Source organism: Falco punctatus (assembly GCF_963210335.1).
Source record: "Falco punctatus genome assembly, chromosome: 5".
Lineage (NCBI taxonomy): Eukaryota > Metazoa > Chordata > Aves > Falconiformes > Falconidae > Falco > Falco punctatus.
Genome location: NC_137584.1, coordinates 46,887,485 through 46,903,160, shown reverse-complemented (window position 1 = coordinate 46,903,160; position 15,676 = coordinate 46,887,485). Strand labels below are relative to the sequence as shown.

Genomic DNA, 15,676 nt, shown 5'->3' with positions numbered 1-15,676 from the left:
CCACACCAATAAAATTCTGTTGGAGTCCTGGGAGATTGCTTCCAAGAGTTGTTCTTAAGGCTGAAAAAGTTCCTTTAACTCCAGCCTAAATATAGTCATATCCCATCGCAGCCTTCTGCTCTTGGGCTTTTGCATAGTTTTTAATTTAAATAGGTTTTTCCTTTTCTGGTGCTCATTCCTTTCTCTAATATATTTACAGATAGCAATTATGGTCTTTCTGAGAGTAAGCAATCTACGCAGTTTTAGTTTTAGTGGAGTACACATTCCTGAGCAGAGCTACAAAAGCATGTCTTCCTCTAGTTTGGTTTATATATAGTCAGTTTCCACCTCACAGCAGAAATTCATGTTACTCCTTGAGTATGTAGCCCTGCATTTGGAGATGCTTAGTGACAGTTATCTGTTTCCAGTGTTCAGTCAGCTCAATTTCTTTAATTTTTAAGATATTCCGATTCCATTGTAATGGTTTTTCCCAAATATGGATCACTGGTCAACTTTATAAGCACTGCCAAAATCATGGCTGAAAATATATAAAGATTTACACTTAGACTAGTCTTTGAGGAACTCCAATCTTTGTTCGTACTTACATCAGCATTCAAGGAAGCTACTTCGTGAAAGTGGTCCTGTTTTTGACTTACCTACCTGCACAGTAACTTGCTTTGTGGGACGACTCTCGATTTGGTACTGCTCAAAGTAGAAGTGGCAGAATTTGTCATGTATTACTTGTAGAGAAGTATCACATTTAAAATACCACTGGTATATTTTTTTAAACGAGTGATTGTCTGTTTGGACAGACAGAGGCAATCAGATGAAGGTATGAAACCATTGTGAATGTGCCAAAGTACATTCAAGTCTTTTGTGAAGGCTGGCATTCAGAAACAGCAGATGGTTGTGGCTGTGAAAGGAGTAACCATGTGATCTGAGGCCACATTATATTTGTACAAGACCTCTGTCGGAAAGATGTATGCACATACAGCTTGCAGGCAGTTCTTCACTCCTAACATCTCTTCAGCACCTCCATAGACACCAACCATCATCTTGTTTCTGGAATGTTTTTAAGTAATAAGTTGTTTGAGCAGGATATGCTAGATTTATTTCTTTGTGGTTGTTTTGGGTTGGTTTTTTTTTGTGTTATTCCAGGAACAATGAATCATAGGAGTTAGCATTTGATTCAGAAATGAGTTCTTATATGTTCTTATATGTATTTTTGTTTTATTACAATTCACACTTGGAAGAGTAATTAATATGTAAGGTCCTGATTTGAACCTGATTTGGAAGATACTTGAGCATAATTTTATAAATATAGTGAGAAATTATTATGACTGTTTTAAGTAACATAGCACATTTCCTACTAATAATACAGAACAGGTTTTCATAAAATCATAGAGCCAAAGAACAGGACAGGCTAGAAGCATCCTCGAAAGACCATGTGGTCTGACCTTTTGTCTGACATCCCATCCATAGGCAACTTGAAAACCTCCAGTGATGTGGACTTAACCATGTCCCTGAGGAAGTTGTTCCAGTGAATGATTGTTTTCACTGTAAAAAAATATTTCTTATATCAAGATGAATCCTCCCCACTGCAACTTTTACCCGTTGCCCCGTGGCTTCTTGTGAAGACAGAGTCTCTGTCTTGTTTGTAGCCACCTTTTCAGTGCTTAGCTCTGTCATTTACTGCTAATGCTAAACCTATTGTGTTGAAAATAATTGAAGGGGTGAGCAAAAAATTCATAATTTAATTCTAAATGTATCTAAAATTATCATGCCTCCAGGCATTCAAAAATAGTAATTGCGTTCTTTCCCTTCGGTAGACTTTTGGAAGAGTTTCATGTCTACAATATGTGTAACTATAGTGAAAATTATCTCAACAATAAAACTGCCCAGATTTTCCACAGAGGATTCTATATTTTTGTAAGCCTTTAGTAAACAATTGTCATTTCACTGAGCTTAGGCATAAACATAACTGAAATATGATTGTAGACTGTTGTAGAGGAATGAAGGCAGTGGGTTGATTGGCATTGATAATATGCAGCTGTGCCCTTGCCTCAGAGGCAGTGGGTTGATTGACATGGATGATGTGCAGCTGTAGCTCGTTCCACTAAGTGGTTAAATAGCCCTGAGGATTGTGGGAGAAGGGGGTTAGATGGGGGAGGAGTAGTGTGGTCTGGCCTCTGGAGGGAGATACAGCACAGACAGTAGAATCTGACCAACAGTAAAGCCTTGTTGCAGCCTACTAGTTTGATTGTGCTGCAACAATTGGATACTAATCAACCCACTGCCTTCATTCCTCTACAGACTGTCTTTTCTGTAAGACAAGGATCATTATGTATATTTTGGTTTTCTGCAGAGTGTAAGTTACAGATGCTGCACCCCTACAACCTGGTTTAATCCCTTGGATAGCATGTGCCTAGTATGTCTCCATTTGTTTTCATTTATTTCAGTAGATTCTGAGGTCTTTCATGTCTGAGTCAAATTTTTTCCACTGCTGTTGAATGCACTGTAGGCATAGAAAAATAGTAATCTTACCATCGGTAGTAGAAATTTGCTTTATGCAATGCATTTGGTGCAGTGGATTTAAGTTTCTGTGGCTTATTAAATAGCAACATTAAAAGTTCAAGTTCAAATTTAGACATTTTTGCATAATCTCTCCAGGTTGTAGTGCTTAGTGTTGTGAGCAGTCCTGTTAATATCATATGATATTAGCAAATTATGGAAAATCAGTGGACGCTGTTATAGTAATTTGTCTGCCTGACATGGTTGGCTTCAGGAAAACAAAACCCTGCATCGTTTTAGGAGTTCATGTAAGTTCCATACTGTGAGTAAAAGATGGAATTAGAGCCTATGCTTTCAATTTTCAAACATATGCTACCCTCAATCTGATCACATATGTATTTTTTTTATAAAGGCATGTTAAGTACCCTTCTTGACTGTAGAATGGCTACTTAAAAGCCCTAACATAACAAAAATACTTGTAGACATACAGGTACTGATCTGAATAGATTTCAACATTTTTAAAGTTGTTGTTTTTTTTTTTTTTTTATGCAAGTACTGCTTGTCTTTAAGACTTCTGTTAAAAATTACATTTCATTCATTCATCCTGACTTTATAAAAACCTCTAGGGGAGTGGACCAACAACACAAAACGGTTATTATAGACAAGCTTTTCATGTCAATGGAAAGAACTGCTGCAAAATGTGTAAATAGTAACATGATGCCAGGTGCAGAACTGCAGTGAACTGAAAAAACTACAAATATTTGTTTATTTTTTTAAATTATGGTCATTGCAGATGCTACTGTAGTAGATACAGTTTATAGGCGAGTGATTTTTTGTCACTGTCTTTAAATCTTGAAGTCTTTATGAAAAATTCATTCTGAAACTGGCTATTTATTAGCATGGATGGACTGAAATTTGAGTGCAATGTAGAACAGTTATTAATGAACTTCCCTGGATTTTCTAGATTTCTAGCTGATTTGTCACCATCCAAACCATCTCTTTAAGTATACAATGAAGGAAGATAAGTAATTAAAAGAACAAATGCCAAGTTGACTCTTATCATTTGTATCAGTCTGTTTTCACCTCGTTTATTGGTCCAGGAAAATATATGTTCATGTGAACACTGAGTTCATTGTCACCCATGCCAGAGTGGTGAATAAACAGGCACCTGTAGAGCAGCAAATCCTGATTCTTTTGGAAGGAACTGAGGCCATTGCACATAATTACCTCAAATGTTGAATATCCTGATTTAGTTAATAGCTTCTTCAGAATACTGCTTTTAAAAATTAATCAAGTGAGCACATACTGGTTTTCTAATAGGTGTTCTTTTCATTTCTGATTGTATTCAGTCAAGTGCAGATAATATGAAAGTAAGTAATACATTTACAGCCACATGGAGACAACTGTTAGTGGAGATTATGAGAATAACAGTAGTTCAGCATCACAGGCAGAAATGCAGTAAACATAAAATGCAAATACATTCATTGATTGGTTCTGAATACATTCTGCTTCTGCATGTGGAGAAGAACAAAATACAGCCCATCCAGGCAAAATACGGAGGAGAATAATTTAATTACAGTTCTTCTTTTTAGTCACTCAAAACACAAAACAGGAGCAAGTATTCTGCAAGGACTGGGCACAGGAAAGACGCAGAAAGTCATAAAAATGATATTTTGGGCACATCTTTCAATCCATAGCAGAAATGGTGCTGTTACTGGTTTCTCCAAATGCTAAGGGAAGTCCTTCTGATCAAAGTGAAGAACAGTCACGAGCAGTACAGTTACGTTCCGGGCTGTGTCCTGGCTTCTAAGGATCAAGATTATATCAGTGCACCGTGCAGTGTTCCTTCCTGTGAAAACCAGAGCACAGGAAAGTGGGAAATAATGTGTGTCTGGATGGAGCAGGAACATTTGACATGTGCATATGAGAACATGGGCGCAACAGGGCATGACCTTAGAGTTAAGGACTGGAAGTCTCCCAAGTCCCACAATATAAACATATTCTGTGATAGTCTAAGTGCTGCTGTGAGATGGAGCCAACAGCTGAGTGAAAGCGCACACTCTCTGGAGCTGGCTAAACTTTCGGGTTTCCAGGTTTCAGAAATTTAAACCACTTGCACATTCCACAGCAAGTGCTTCCAGAGACACCGACTGGTGAATGTGCTTGTATAAGAATAAACTGACTAAGAACAAAAGAAGAGAGATTGATTTGTTTAGTTTGTATTTGTTTAACCCAAATATTTTTTAAAATGCAAGCTTCTTTGGGTGATGAATTGAATCATTCTGTGTATCTTTCTAACTAGCGGCTGGATAGACACCTCCTCTGTCTTAGAAATTAAGGGAATAAGTAAGAAACGTGTGAAATCCAAATATATGTTTTGTAAATAGATTTCAGACAGCAGAAAGTTCTCAGCAGCGTGCCAGTTGCTGTCCAGCAGCATGCTGCACAGCAGGCAGTGTTTCTGCAGCTGTGAGGCTGCTTTTCCACACTTCAGTTTCCTGTAACTATTCCACCAGTCAGCAGGGGTGTTTTCTCTACTTCCACTCTTCCGAATGACATATAACCTTTGGCCCGCAAACCACCATACTAAGGCTACTTTGAGACTGAGCAATGGTATATGCCAGTGCAGAACCCAGAGAGCCAGTCCCCATCGTTTTCCCCATCATAGGAGTCTGGCCAAGGGTGACTGGTTGCCTTCTAGCCCTGGTGCATAGATTTGCTTTCCACAGAAACTGATGGGCAGCGAACCGGTGCTCAGTGGCGGAGCAGGCTACGGCTAGTGTCTGCACCTAGATCTCAAAGCTTGGACATTTAGATAACAGATCTGTTAATGGGACTGTCTTACCATGTCTGGTAAAATACATTCAATAGAGGCATATATCCAAAGGCCACACTTTGACAAATCCTGTCTTTCTTCTCAAAATATAAAAAATGGGGAAGTCCTAAATGCATGAGGCATTTAGAATTATATTCCCATTCTTTGTATCTTTTCGTATCGGTACTGCTAAGTCTTGTTGTCAACTGCATTGCAGTGGCTGTGGAAATCAAGTTTTCCCTCTTTCTTACTTTTCTCCCATTGCCCGTTGCTCCTTCATCCTTTTTTCTTCCTAAAGCGTGTAGTGTTACTGTTAAACTTAGCAGCTTACAAACAATGTATTAGCCTTAGAACTACTACCAAAGTTTTTTGTTTGTTTCTCGTTTCTTAAAAAGCAGAATAGCCCTGGGATTGTCCCATAAAAAACATTGACTGGAGACTTAAAGGACAAGAAATGAGCCTGCATTGCCTCTGTGCAGTGCTCTTAAATGGGGTAATCCATCTGTTACGGAGGTGTTGATTAAACTAGCTTAAAATACTGCTTTTTACCTAAGTAGAGTCTCCATGTTATTACTTTGACTCTGCAAGCTTTTCTACAGCTGCTTTAAGTTAAGAATGTTCTTAATGAAGACAGAAATTGCTATATAACATATCTTATTGAAAGCTTCAGAGAATTTATGCCATACCGCTGACCAAACAAAATTTCCCGGCAGGTGTTTGTTTGCTGCTTTCTGTGCTGAATTGTGTTCTCAAGCGACATCTTGAAGCACTGCAGCCGGTTTGGCACCCTTTTCTGCACTTCCAGGTTGTTTTAGCAGTATACCTAAAGGTGTCAAAGACCTGGAAAACAAATCAAAACAAATAGCTCCTTGGTGGTTTTAGGACAGCACTACCACAACCAAAGATAAATAAAAAGGATGCTGAAAATGAGCATCTGAGAGCAACTTGGGTTGAATTTCACTAAAGTAAGAAACAAAACTATGTCCACAATATTAGGTTACTGAGAATTAATCAAGATGCTTTTATTAGACATGCGTGAACTTGACTTTGTTGTGTCTCTCACTCTGTCCATGAGACTCTTCCTTGTGTTACCTTGCAGCAGCACACTGTGTTTGCAACCCTGCAGTACAGCCACCTTCCCACCACTTGATCCCCAAGCATCTGAGGCACGAGGTCCTCCAAGTGCAATCTGTTGCTGCGTACCACACACCTGTGGCACACAGAGCTCTGCAGCTGAAGAGGGGCTGCTTCCACAGCTGGCAGACAGGGACTGTGCAGCATAGGAAGCCTGTTTCTAGAAAAGCTCTGCTAGATAGCATGCCACTGCTGTCTGTGTCTTGATGTATATATATATGATATGCATGATACTAGTCATTATAATATGTATGCATGATGAATATTTCATCAGTGTATCCGTAACTGTCTGAAGATACATGACTGGTTTTGTTCCTCTTTCAAAATAATGTATTCTAAATGTTTTAAAGTCAATATATCCAATTACATTTGTCTTTTTTTCCTGGACAACCTAAAATGCAGTCTGTTGGTGGTGCTTTGTTAGGGAAAAGGCTTATAAAAATATGGAGATATTTACAGCCAATTAAAGGAAGATATTAGATTAAATAAAACCAAACTTTCTTGCAACATTTCTTTCAAGTGTAGAATGATCTTGTCAAAGTTATTCTGGTTTACAAAAACATAATTTTGAATTCGACCTCTAAAATGACACTTTTACTGTAATGGCATAATAAAAGTGAGCCTTTTATTCTCATTTACTCTGTTAGCCCCTGTGGGTGAACAAAACATGAATCTCCACACATAGTGTTTCATAACTGCCTTCATTTTACCAGAGCAAAACACAGTCTGTTCAAATTCTCTGGTGCTCTGATTTAATGAATGTACTACATATTATCAGAAATTTGGGTATGTTTCAGGGTGATCTGAGTCCCCCTCAAAATTCTGTGCATCCTTATGTACGTTTCATCCTCGTACAACAGTTCAAATATATTATTAAAAGCAAAGGGGCCTACATGTCTGTGCAGATTCATTGCATTCACTTCACTGTTTCAGTTATAAAGCTGAAGGACATCCATGTCTAAATAGAGTGTGCAGTGATGAAGTGGTTGCTTTTGAAAGCTGCTTTCCTTTAAGGTATGACAACCTGTACCTATAGCTGAAGGGTTATGCCATTCAGCCATTGTTATGCTTACTGAGCACTATCTCGTTATAAAAGCACTGGTGAGAAGACTGCATTGCTTTTTGCAGCCACACATCTTGCTGCTTTAGGATATTGGCAGTGTAATTGGGTTGTCCCAGTCCCTGGATGAATTATTCAGACTCCTGACATCAGAGGTTTCCGCTAGCGGATTGGCTGGTGCTCGGATAAAATCTTTCCACGGGAAAACAGTGGAGAAGGATGATGATAGTGAGACCAGCAGAACTGCTGCTTCCAGTACAGCTGGATTTGCCTGGCTGTTGCATCTCTGCAAGAATTTATGAAGATGTTTTTAAGATTTCGCTTCATGTGAATTCTCTGGTAAGATCAGGTAGAGGGATTTGTGTAAGAGGCCTGCATTTCCATTGAAGGAAGAAAATCAGATCGCTCTTGAAAAATTACTCCTGGCTGTATTCTAAAGAAACACGGCACTACATGAGACAGGAGTAGCAGCAGCAGCAGCAGCAACAGCAGGGCTTATGGCTCGCTACAAAGGTGCTGGTGGCAAAAACAGTACGTCGTTGAATCTGCTCCCTTGGTTCTTTCAGTACCAGCAGGGTAAGTGGTGCAAATAAGGAGCTGGCAGTCCTTGCAAGTCGGGAGAGTGTAAGACATGACACATGCATCTTGTGGGTATAGATAAACAGTACCTCTGTGGAGAATTTACATCATTTCAATGAAAATAACACCTTTGCTTCCAGGGAAATTTGTAAAAAGCATATTTATAATGGAATTTGTGAGATCAGTGCACTGCTTGTGTTACGTTCGGACATAGGTTTTACAGCACTGAAATCTGTTCCTTTTAAGCCCATAGAAAATAAGTGCTAAAAAAAAGGAAACTATATTAGTTGCTGTTGGGCTTATAAAATATATATGGCTCAGATAAGTTCCCTTGAAACAGATTATACTGAAAGGCTGTTTCTGCTGTTTGTTAATGTGACTGAAACTGAGTATGTCTTCTGCTGGTAAATGTTTAGAAGCTGGGAGCTAGTTCTCTGATTTCCAGTTGTTGTCAGAAGGCTCGCTCTTAAATCACCAGGATGCACTGGAACTACAAATTAGGGAATAATTTTCACTCATTTCTTTCATTAGAAGTTTGACTTCTGAAGGCCCAGTTCTTTTCTTTTGGCATGCTGTTGTCATATTGGGGTTGCTGGGAAATTTTAAGTTACAAGAGATGTAAATGAAGCCGGAGCTGGACTGATTCTGTACGCACTTGATCTCCATCCCCATATCTGCTCACACACAACTCGATTCAAGTGTGCAAGTGCTTCCATTGAAATTACTTGTGCTTCCTGTATATGTAATTGCTTGTCAGAGCACAGCTGACATTTACTGTATGTCACAAGGGAAACATCTTGTTCATGGTTAGAAACAATACCGCAAGAAGTCTGTTTTTCAGAAAGTAGAAACAATTGTTACACATAAAGTCAAGATAACCCCTGCCAAAAATAGTGTTGAATGAAGCACGATGTAGTATTTTGAGTGATATTTTTCTTAACTTGCCTGCCAGTGCAACAAGTAGATTCTGTGAATGTAATGAATGTTTTGAAAATTATGTAAGAGCCTGGCCAATGAAATAAAAGAAAAGGAAAGAATGCAAATTTTTTTTCTTAGGCATGAAGTGTGCTAATCTAGCAAAAGATGCTGGAAAGCATATGTATCTTTTTTCCCCTGGTATTTCTTATATGTGAGATGTCATTTATATGTAAAGAAAATATCCCCAAGTCATAATGCACAGGCACTTTTTGGAAGCTCGTATATGGTCAGGGAGCCATTGTTGTCCCACTTCAGATAACATTTCTGCTGATGCATTTTGTGTGGCAAATTGTATCTTTATGTACCCTCGTTGCGGAGGAGCATTGCATGAGTGTAAATCAGGGAGCCTATTATTAGTAGTAGAGCATCAAACTTAGTATTTATCTATTCCAGAACTTGAAAGGGGATTAAAGAATATTCCCTTTTAATTTTACAGATGTGAAAGAGATCAAATCACAATTCACTACTGTACAAGTGAAAGCAGTAACTAAAATTAGATTGTCCATCTGTAGGTTTTTGGGACATGGATGTGTTCTTATAAAAAGTAAATATTTAACAGCAATTTTATTGATTTTGATTTTCAGTAGGGAAATGAAGGCGCTCATTCAGAACTGATGATGGTAAAATCATCATTTGTTTTCAGTGAAATAGGTATTTCACTTTATATTTGAAAGAAAAATCTCAATATAAATACTTGAGAGTCCCTGTTGTGAAGTTATTCCATGTGTCAAAACTGATTCCCCACAAGGAAGGGAAAGTATTTTGTGGGTTGGTGATGGTGCTGTGATTCTCTTCCCTCCGCAGCCATGACCCTGGCTGCTGAAGTTGGAGGAGCTTGTTCAGGAGCTATTTTTGTCTATGCAGCTGGCAACAGTCCCTGAGGGACTATCTGAGAATCAGAGAAATTCACTGTAAATCAGACAAGTGCTTCAAGACAGGATTAAGGGAGGTAGTAAGTAGCAGTATAGAAAGTGGCTCCTCCCTAGTAGGGTCATCCAGAGAACAAATAAGCTTGATAATGCAATTTCAAATTTTTAATTCAACATTGTAACCATTTTAAAATATACATGCTAAGAGTATTTTTTCAAAGTCCCTAGCTGAATTTCTATGTAAAAGCAACCTAACTATCAGACACATGGATTCTAGTGAAAAAGTACAGAGAAGTGCTTGCTGCTCAGACTTTGGGTAAATATAGGACGGACTTAGAAGTCAAATTTGTCTTGGCATTCGGATTTGAAATCATGTCCTACTGGTCATTGACTCTTTAAACTTGAATTTTTCTGTGAAACTCTTCAAATACACAAGTGTCAGAGCATTATTGTAAGAATATGAATATTTTCTATGGGTAGTTACAGGCAAAATTAACTGTCTTAAAAAAATACAGTGGCATTTCTGGCAAATGCAGACTGGTTTTGTTGTCAATAGGCAATATTACTATTCCATCATGTAAATCCAAAAGTATTCAGCAATGTCTAATCAGACTGGTTTCCTTTTTTTTTTCAGATGAGCAAGAGTCAGTGCAGAAACGGACTTTCACAAAATGGATCAATACTCATCTGGCTAAGGTAATATATGGCTTTTAAATTTATGTGGTTTTAAATCAAAACTTTTTTATCTATGCCTATACAGGCCCTGGAGTATAGAATATGTTGGATTTGTTTGAGCAGAATGGCATAAACTTACAAAGGCATCCCTGGTATCTGTACACCACAGAAGATTAATCTGTTCCAGCATGTTCGCAGTCAGCTGCAGCAGTGTCCGTGGTGTGTAGACAGCCACCCAGCTCCTTTGGCCAAAACTGAAAGGTAGCACAGTAGCTGTTATTTCAGCCAGAGGAAATATTTGAAGCTCCTTTCTATGAAACAGAAATATTAGCCTGATTACATAGACTGTTTTTGAATAAAACTTGAGTCAGTTGCTGTGTAGTTAGATAGAGGCATCCTGAACTGGCTAGAAACATAAATAGTGCTTCCTGAATCCAGTGCTAAATTAATTATCTGATCTATCTTGGGATTTATCATTAAACTACTTTGCTTCATCTACCAGAACCAAAACCTCCTGTTTTGGTTTTAGCAGAATAAGTACAGTGATTTACACACAATTTTAAAAGTACGAAGCTACAATTGGTACCAGTTTTATCTTACAACATAAGCAGTGAGATTTAATTTGGCTTTCCCCAGTTTTCACACAGCACAGCTCTAACCATAGTTATCAAGTAGTCCAGTAAATTAAAATATTTTAACACCAGAGGTGCTGTTTAAAAAGCATATTTTCGAATCATGAAGATTAATGAACTTGAAAATTGAGCAACGAATAGCTGTAACAGCACTGGTTTACCTTCTCTGCAAGGAATTGGCTAATAATGCCCCCCAAAATAAATAGAGCTGAGCCAGGAAGCCCATATAATGATCTGTCTTGAGACTGTCAGCATTTATTTACGTTACTGAGGAATGGAACTAAGGAATTTACTGTGAACTGCACTGGCATTGTGAAATTCAACTGTAAGAACAAGGTTGTTTTCCAGACTTCTTGACAGTGGATCCTCACTGGGAAAGAGGTCTGTCCCCCCTATTTGCTTTGAAAAAATTTGGAAAAGGCCCCTGTGCAGTGCAGAACTTTAGTACTATGTGTATGTTCCATGCACTTCAACTGACATGGAAAGACATTCAGTATTTGCTAAAGTGTTAGCAAAGTGGGCAGTGAACATGTGTCAGAGGAGACAAATAGCTCATGTTCTTCTATTTCCTAATCATATTGTCATTAATAACTGATCCGTAATATCTAATAATAATTGACAAGTAGATATGTGTACATATTGTTACATATACGTATGTGTGTGTGCATGTAATGATAAGTTACTGGTAGTAACTCACTAATCCTTGGGAAGAGGCAAAGTTGTGGTGGCAGCTCCGTTTTTGCTCTGGACTGAGCTGTGAATGCCACCCACTGTGCTAGTCCTGTTGGGTCGTGAGAGCTCAGGTAAACCTTTTGCTTATGTCATCTAGGCATGTGTTTCTTTAATTGGCCTGATACTGTAAAGGCTAATCAAATGCATACAAATCCAGCAGGTAACCAGCCACAGCCCTCACTTTTAGCTACATGAGGTACCCTGTGGTAATTGTTTTGTGTTAATTCACCCTTTAACAGGAATGTTGTTTCTGTGATACTTTTATTGATGGCGAGTTTGCTTTGCTGCCTACGTCAGGTGTACAGATTAGCTGGTTTTGCTTCCCATTTATGCTGTTACACAGCCACAGGAGAAGCACTGTTTATAGATTATAGAGATTAAAGTCAACAGAAGTGACCCATGCCATTCAAGTTTTTAAGTTTTTGAAGCTTAAAGTTTTAAATCTTTGTTAGTCATGTTTTTGGAAAGTGTGGATGTACGTTTTCTGAGTTCATCACAGCTGTGCGAAATACTGGTGGGTCTGTGAAATGCACAGGACTCCCCTTGCACTCATGTTCTGAATTGTAACCCAGAAATTTGATATTTAGGTTATTTGATTCTTATAAAAGATTGTTGCAGGTTTTATTATTTCAGAAGAAACTGGAAAGCTGTAGCATCTCCATTGTCTGCAGGCCTTTGAAACATGGTAAGGAATGAGAAGAAGAAGAAGGAGACCCACTTTTAGGCAGTGTTGTCTGCACTTTCTTGTCTTTGAACCCAATAAAATGTGGAGCGCCTTCCAAAACGGTACCTAGCAAGGAACATCCATGAAGCGCTGAGCTAACACTGACAACCGAGAAACAGCAATACAGGCTTCTGCATTTGGTCCTGTGACTGTCCAAGGGAATGAAGTTACACTGGGGTTTAGTAACACGGAAGGAGATGTAGGGCCAGGCGGGGTGCAGGTGCGGAGGCACTGGCAGGGTGGGCTGCAGGGCAGCCTCTGTGAGGAGCGGCTGGGGCTGCCCCGTGCCGGACGGACGCTGCTGGGTCAGGCTGGCCTTGGTGGGCCCGCTGCAGGGTGCAGCTGAGCCCCTCAGCCGAGCTGATGGTGCCTCTGGGAAAGCGTGTTTAAGAAAGAAAAAAAGTGCTGCACTGGCAGTGAGAAGTGAGGGAAAAAATGTGAGAAACAGCCCTGCAGACACCAAGGTGAGAGCAGGAGGGGGGAAGGAGCCCCAGGCGCCCAAGCAGAGACTCCCCTAAGAGCCCGCACTGGAGCAGGCTCCTGACAAGAACTGCAGCCTGCAGAGGGGAACCCACAGAGGAGCAGGTTTGTCTGATGGACTGTGTCCTGTGAGAGGAACCCCACGGTGGAGCAGGGGAAAAGCTTGAGGAGGAAGCATCAGCAGAGAGGAGCTGTTGCGGACTGATCCCAAGTCCCATTCCCCACCCCTGTGTGCCGCTGTGACCTAGAGGAGCTGGGAGCGAAGGAGTGAAGTTGAGCCTGGGGGAAAAAGGAGTAGCTGAGGGGAAGGTGATTTGAATTATGCCCTTGTTTCTCACTATCAATCCAGAATTACTGTGCTGAATTTGACTTAGTATATACAGGCTTCAAAATTCACAGTAACTTACTTCAAATTGGCTCTCTATTTCTTGGCTCCTCTTGGAAGACTTTGGGTTTTTTCCTTTCATTTTTGGAGGAAATTTTAGTACTTGCCATTTTTACTAATCTAGTGAAATTGTTAATAGAAAAAGTAGTAGTAGGAAGTAAGAAAAAAACCCTAAAAATTAAAGTATCTGTGTACCTAACACCACAGTTATCTGCAGAAACATTCAGTCATGAATGAGTTTGAAGGTTTTTGAAAAAGTACTGGTAACTGCATGAAATCTCAAAACCAGGGGAAATTACTTTTCTAAGCAAAGATTGATGGGGTTTCACTGTAGCATTTCGAAGATGGGTTTACTGATGGCAAAGGAAAGGAAACGCTGCTAAGGCAGTTTTCATCCTTATACTGTGTTGGTTGAGTAGAGCAAAGGAGGGTTAAATAAAGAGCAGTTTCTGAAATTTTGAAGGGTAGTTATTTGTAAGAAATGGAAATGTGGAACAGATGTGATTTTGTTAAGTAGAACGAACAACAACTAATAGTTTAGGAATATAAAGCAGGATGTGACAGTTTGTCAGGGTTTGCTACCAGTGAAAGATTCTTCACTGCTGATCTTTAAAATCTCAGTATACAGTTTTCTTATAAAAAGTCATGCCCTAATTGAAACAAACTAATTCAATAAATTCATCAAGTAGACTAAAAAAATAATTTTTGGTTTTCTAAATGTAAGGTTTGAGAATATGGATACAAATAAATAAGAAAGAACAAAACAGGTAAATGAAATGATAGTACCAATGAAATTTCTTCACCCAAAGGGTTGTCAATCACTGGAACAGGCTGCCCAGGGAAGTGGTTGAGTCACCATCCCTGGAGGCATTTAAAAGATGTGCAGATATGGTGCTCAGGGACATGGTTTAGTGGTGGACTTGGCAGTGCTAGGTTAATGGCTGGGACTCCTGACCTTAAAGTTCTTTTTCAACCTAAATGATTCTATGATTCTATTCATTGAACTTTGTGAAGGGGAGTAGGAGAGAGGTACGAAGTTCTTATTCTCTCTTGCTCTTACAGTATAATGCTACCTTTTTAAAATTATGTTTCCTAAATCAAAAGTATGTTCTTTCACGAGCTGAAGACAGATAGCAGACTTGGTATCAGGTAATTATGGGACACCTCAAAGAAAGATTGAGATAAAACAGCCGTAGCACAAGCTGTGCCCACAGCACAATGTCCCACAGGGAAGGAACACAGAGGAAAGAGCCTCAAGTATGATAACTAGCAGGTAGTATAATGCAGCTTCATTTTTGTATCAGCTGCTAGCAATAGGCTGCATCCATCCCTCTGCTGACTGACTAGCTCTCTAACCCCAGCTGAATCTGTTGTGATTCTCTGGTGAAATTCAGCAACTGGAAATCATCTCTTTTCTCTGCCACCCACTTGCAGAAATTGGGTCACATTCTAGCAAATGAACAGGATCTAACTTCTGGCCATCCAGTTTAATTTTTGTGCATCTGTGCAGTTCTATTAATGATAAATGATACTATATGTATGTGTAAAAGGACAAGAAGTTTTCTAATTGCATTGTATTCATATCTCTCTAAGGTTTTAGAACTGGACCTCCCTCCTCTCAGTCTCAGCCTTCATAGACATAGAAATAATTTGAATATGCTTCTGAGCATCTTTTGAGGCATCTTTTCAAAGTCTTAAGTTTAAAATGCAGAATAAAGTTAGACCAGATATTTCAAAAAGAAGACATTACATCCATTCAGAACAGCGATTACTTAAATGGTTTTTATTTCATTGCCTATGCTGGTTTTTTATATAGTGGGTTAGATGAGTAAGCAAGAATGAAAACATGCCTCTGTAAAACAGAGGCATACATCTTCTATTGCCTTTGTCATGTTTGGTGAAAGTTTTGGGAAACAGTAGTTTCAAAGCTTTGGAACACAGACTGTAAATTGGTTTAACCCTGTCAAATAATGTCTTTGTTCTCAGGTGTAGGGATACCTTCAGTATTTGTACTCACCAAACTATTAGTGTAAACTCATTAAATAGAGTGAACAACAAATACATATTCATTTTTTAATTTCCATTAAAAGGATGCTCACATCAACAACAACAACAACAACAAA

The 15,676-nt window shown here is 39.0% G+C and overlaps 1 protein-coding gene across 20 annotated transcripts in view; it reads left to right on the top strand.

Moving 5' to 3' along the window:
- Window positions 1-15,676, top strand: part of SYNE1 (spectrin repeat containing nuclear envelope protein 1) — a 316,411-nt gene that overhangs the window by 42,624 nt on the left and 258,111 nt on the right. For 11 of the 20 annotated variants that reach the window (XM_080389682.1, XM_080389666.1, XM_080389665.1 and 8 more), the window contains exons 1-2: window positions 3,077-8,075; window positions 10,560-10,621. In XM_080389682.1, the coding sequence (XP_080245808.1) occupies window positions 7,997-8,075; window positions 10,560-10,621 (141 nt within the window). In that variant the 5' untranslated portion in view covers window positions 3,077-7,996. Of the gene's footprint in view, window positions 1-3,075; window positions 8,076-10,559; window positions 10,622-15,676 lie in introns of those variants that run through there. The other 9 variants (XM_080389669.1, XM_080389663.1, XM_080389667.1 and 6 more) reach the window with 3 other exon arrangements.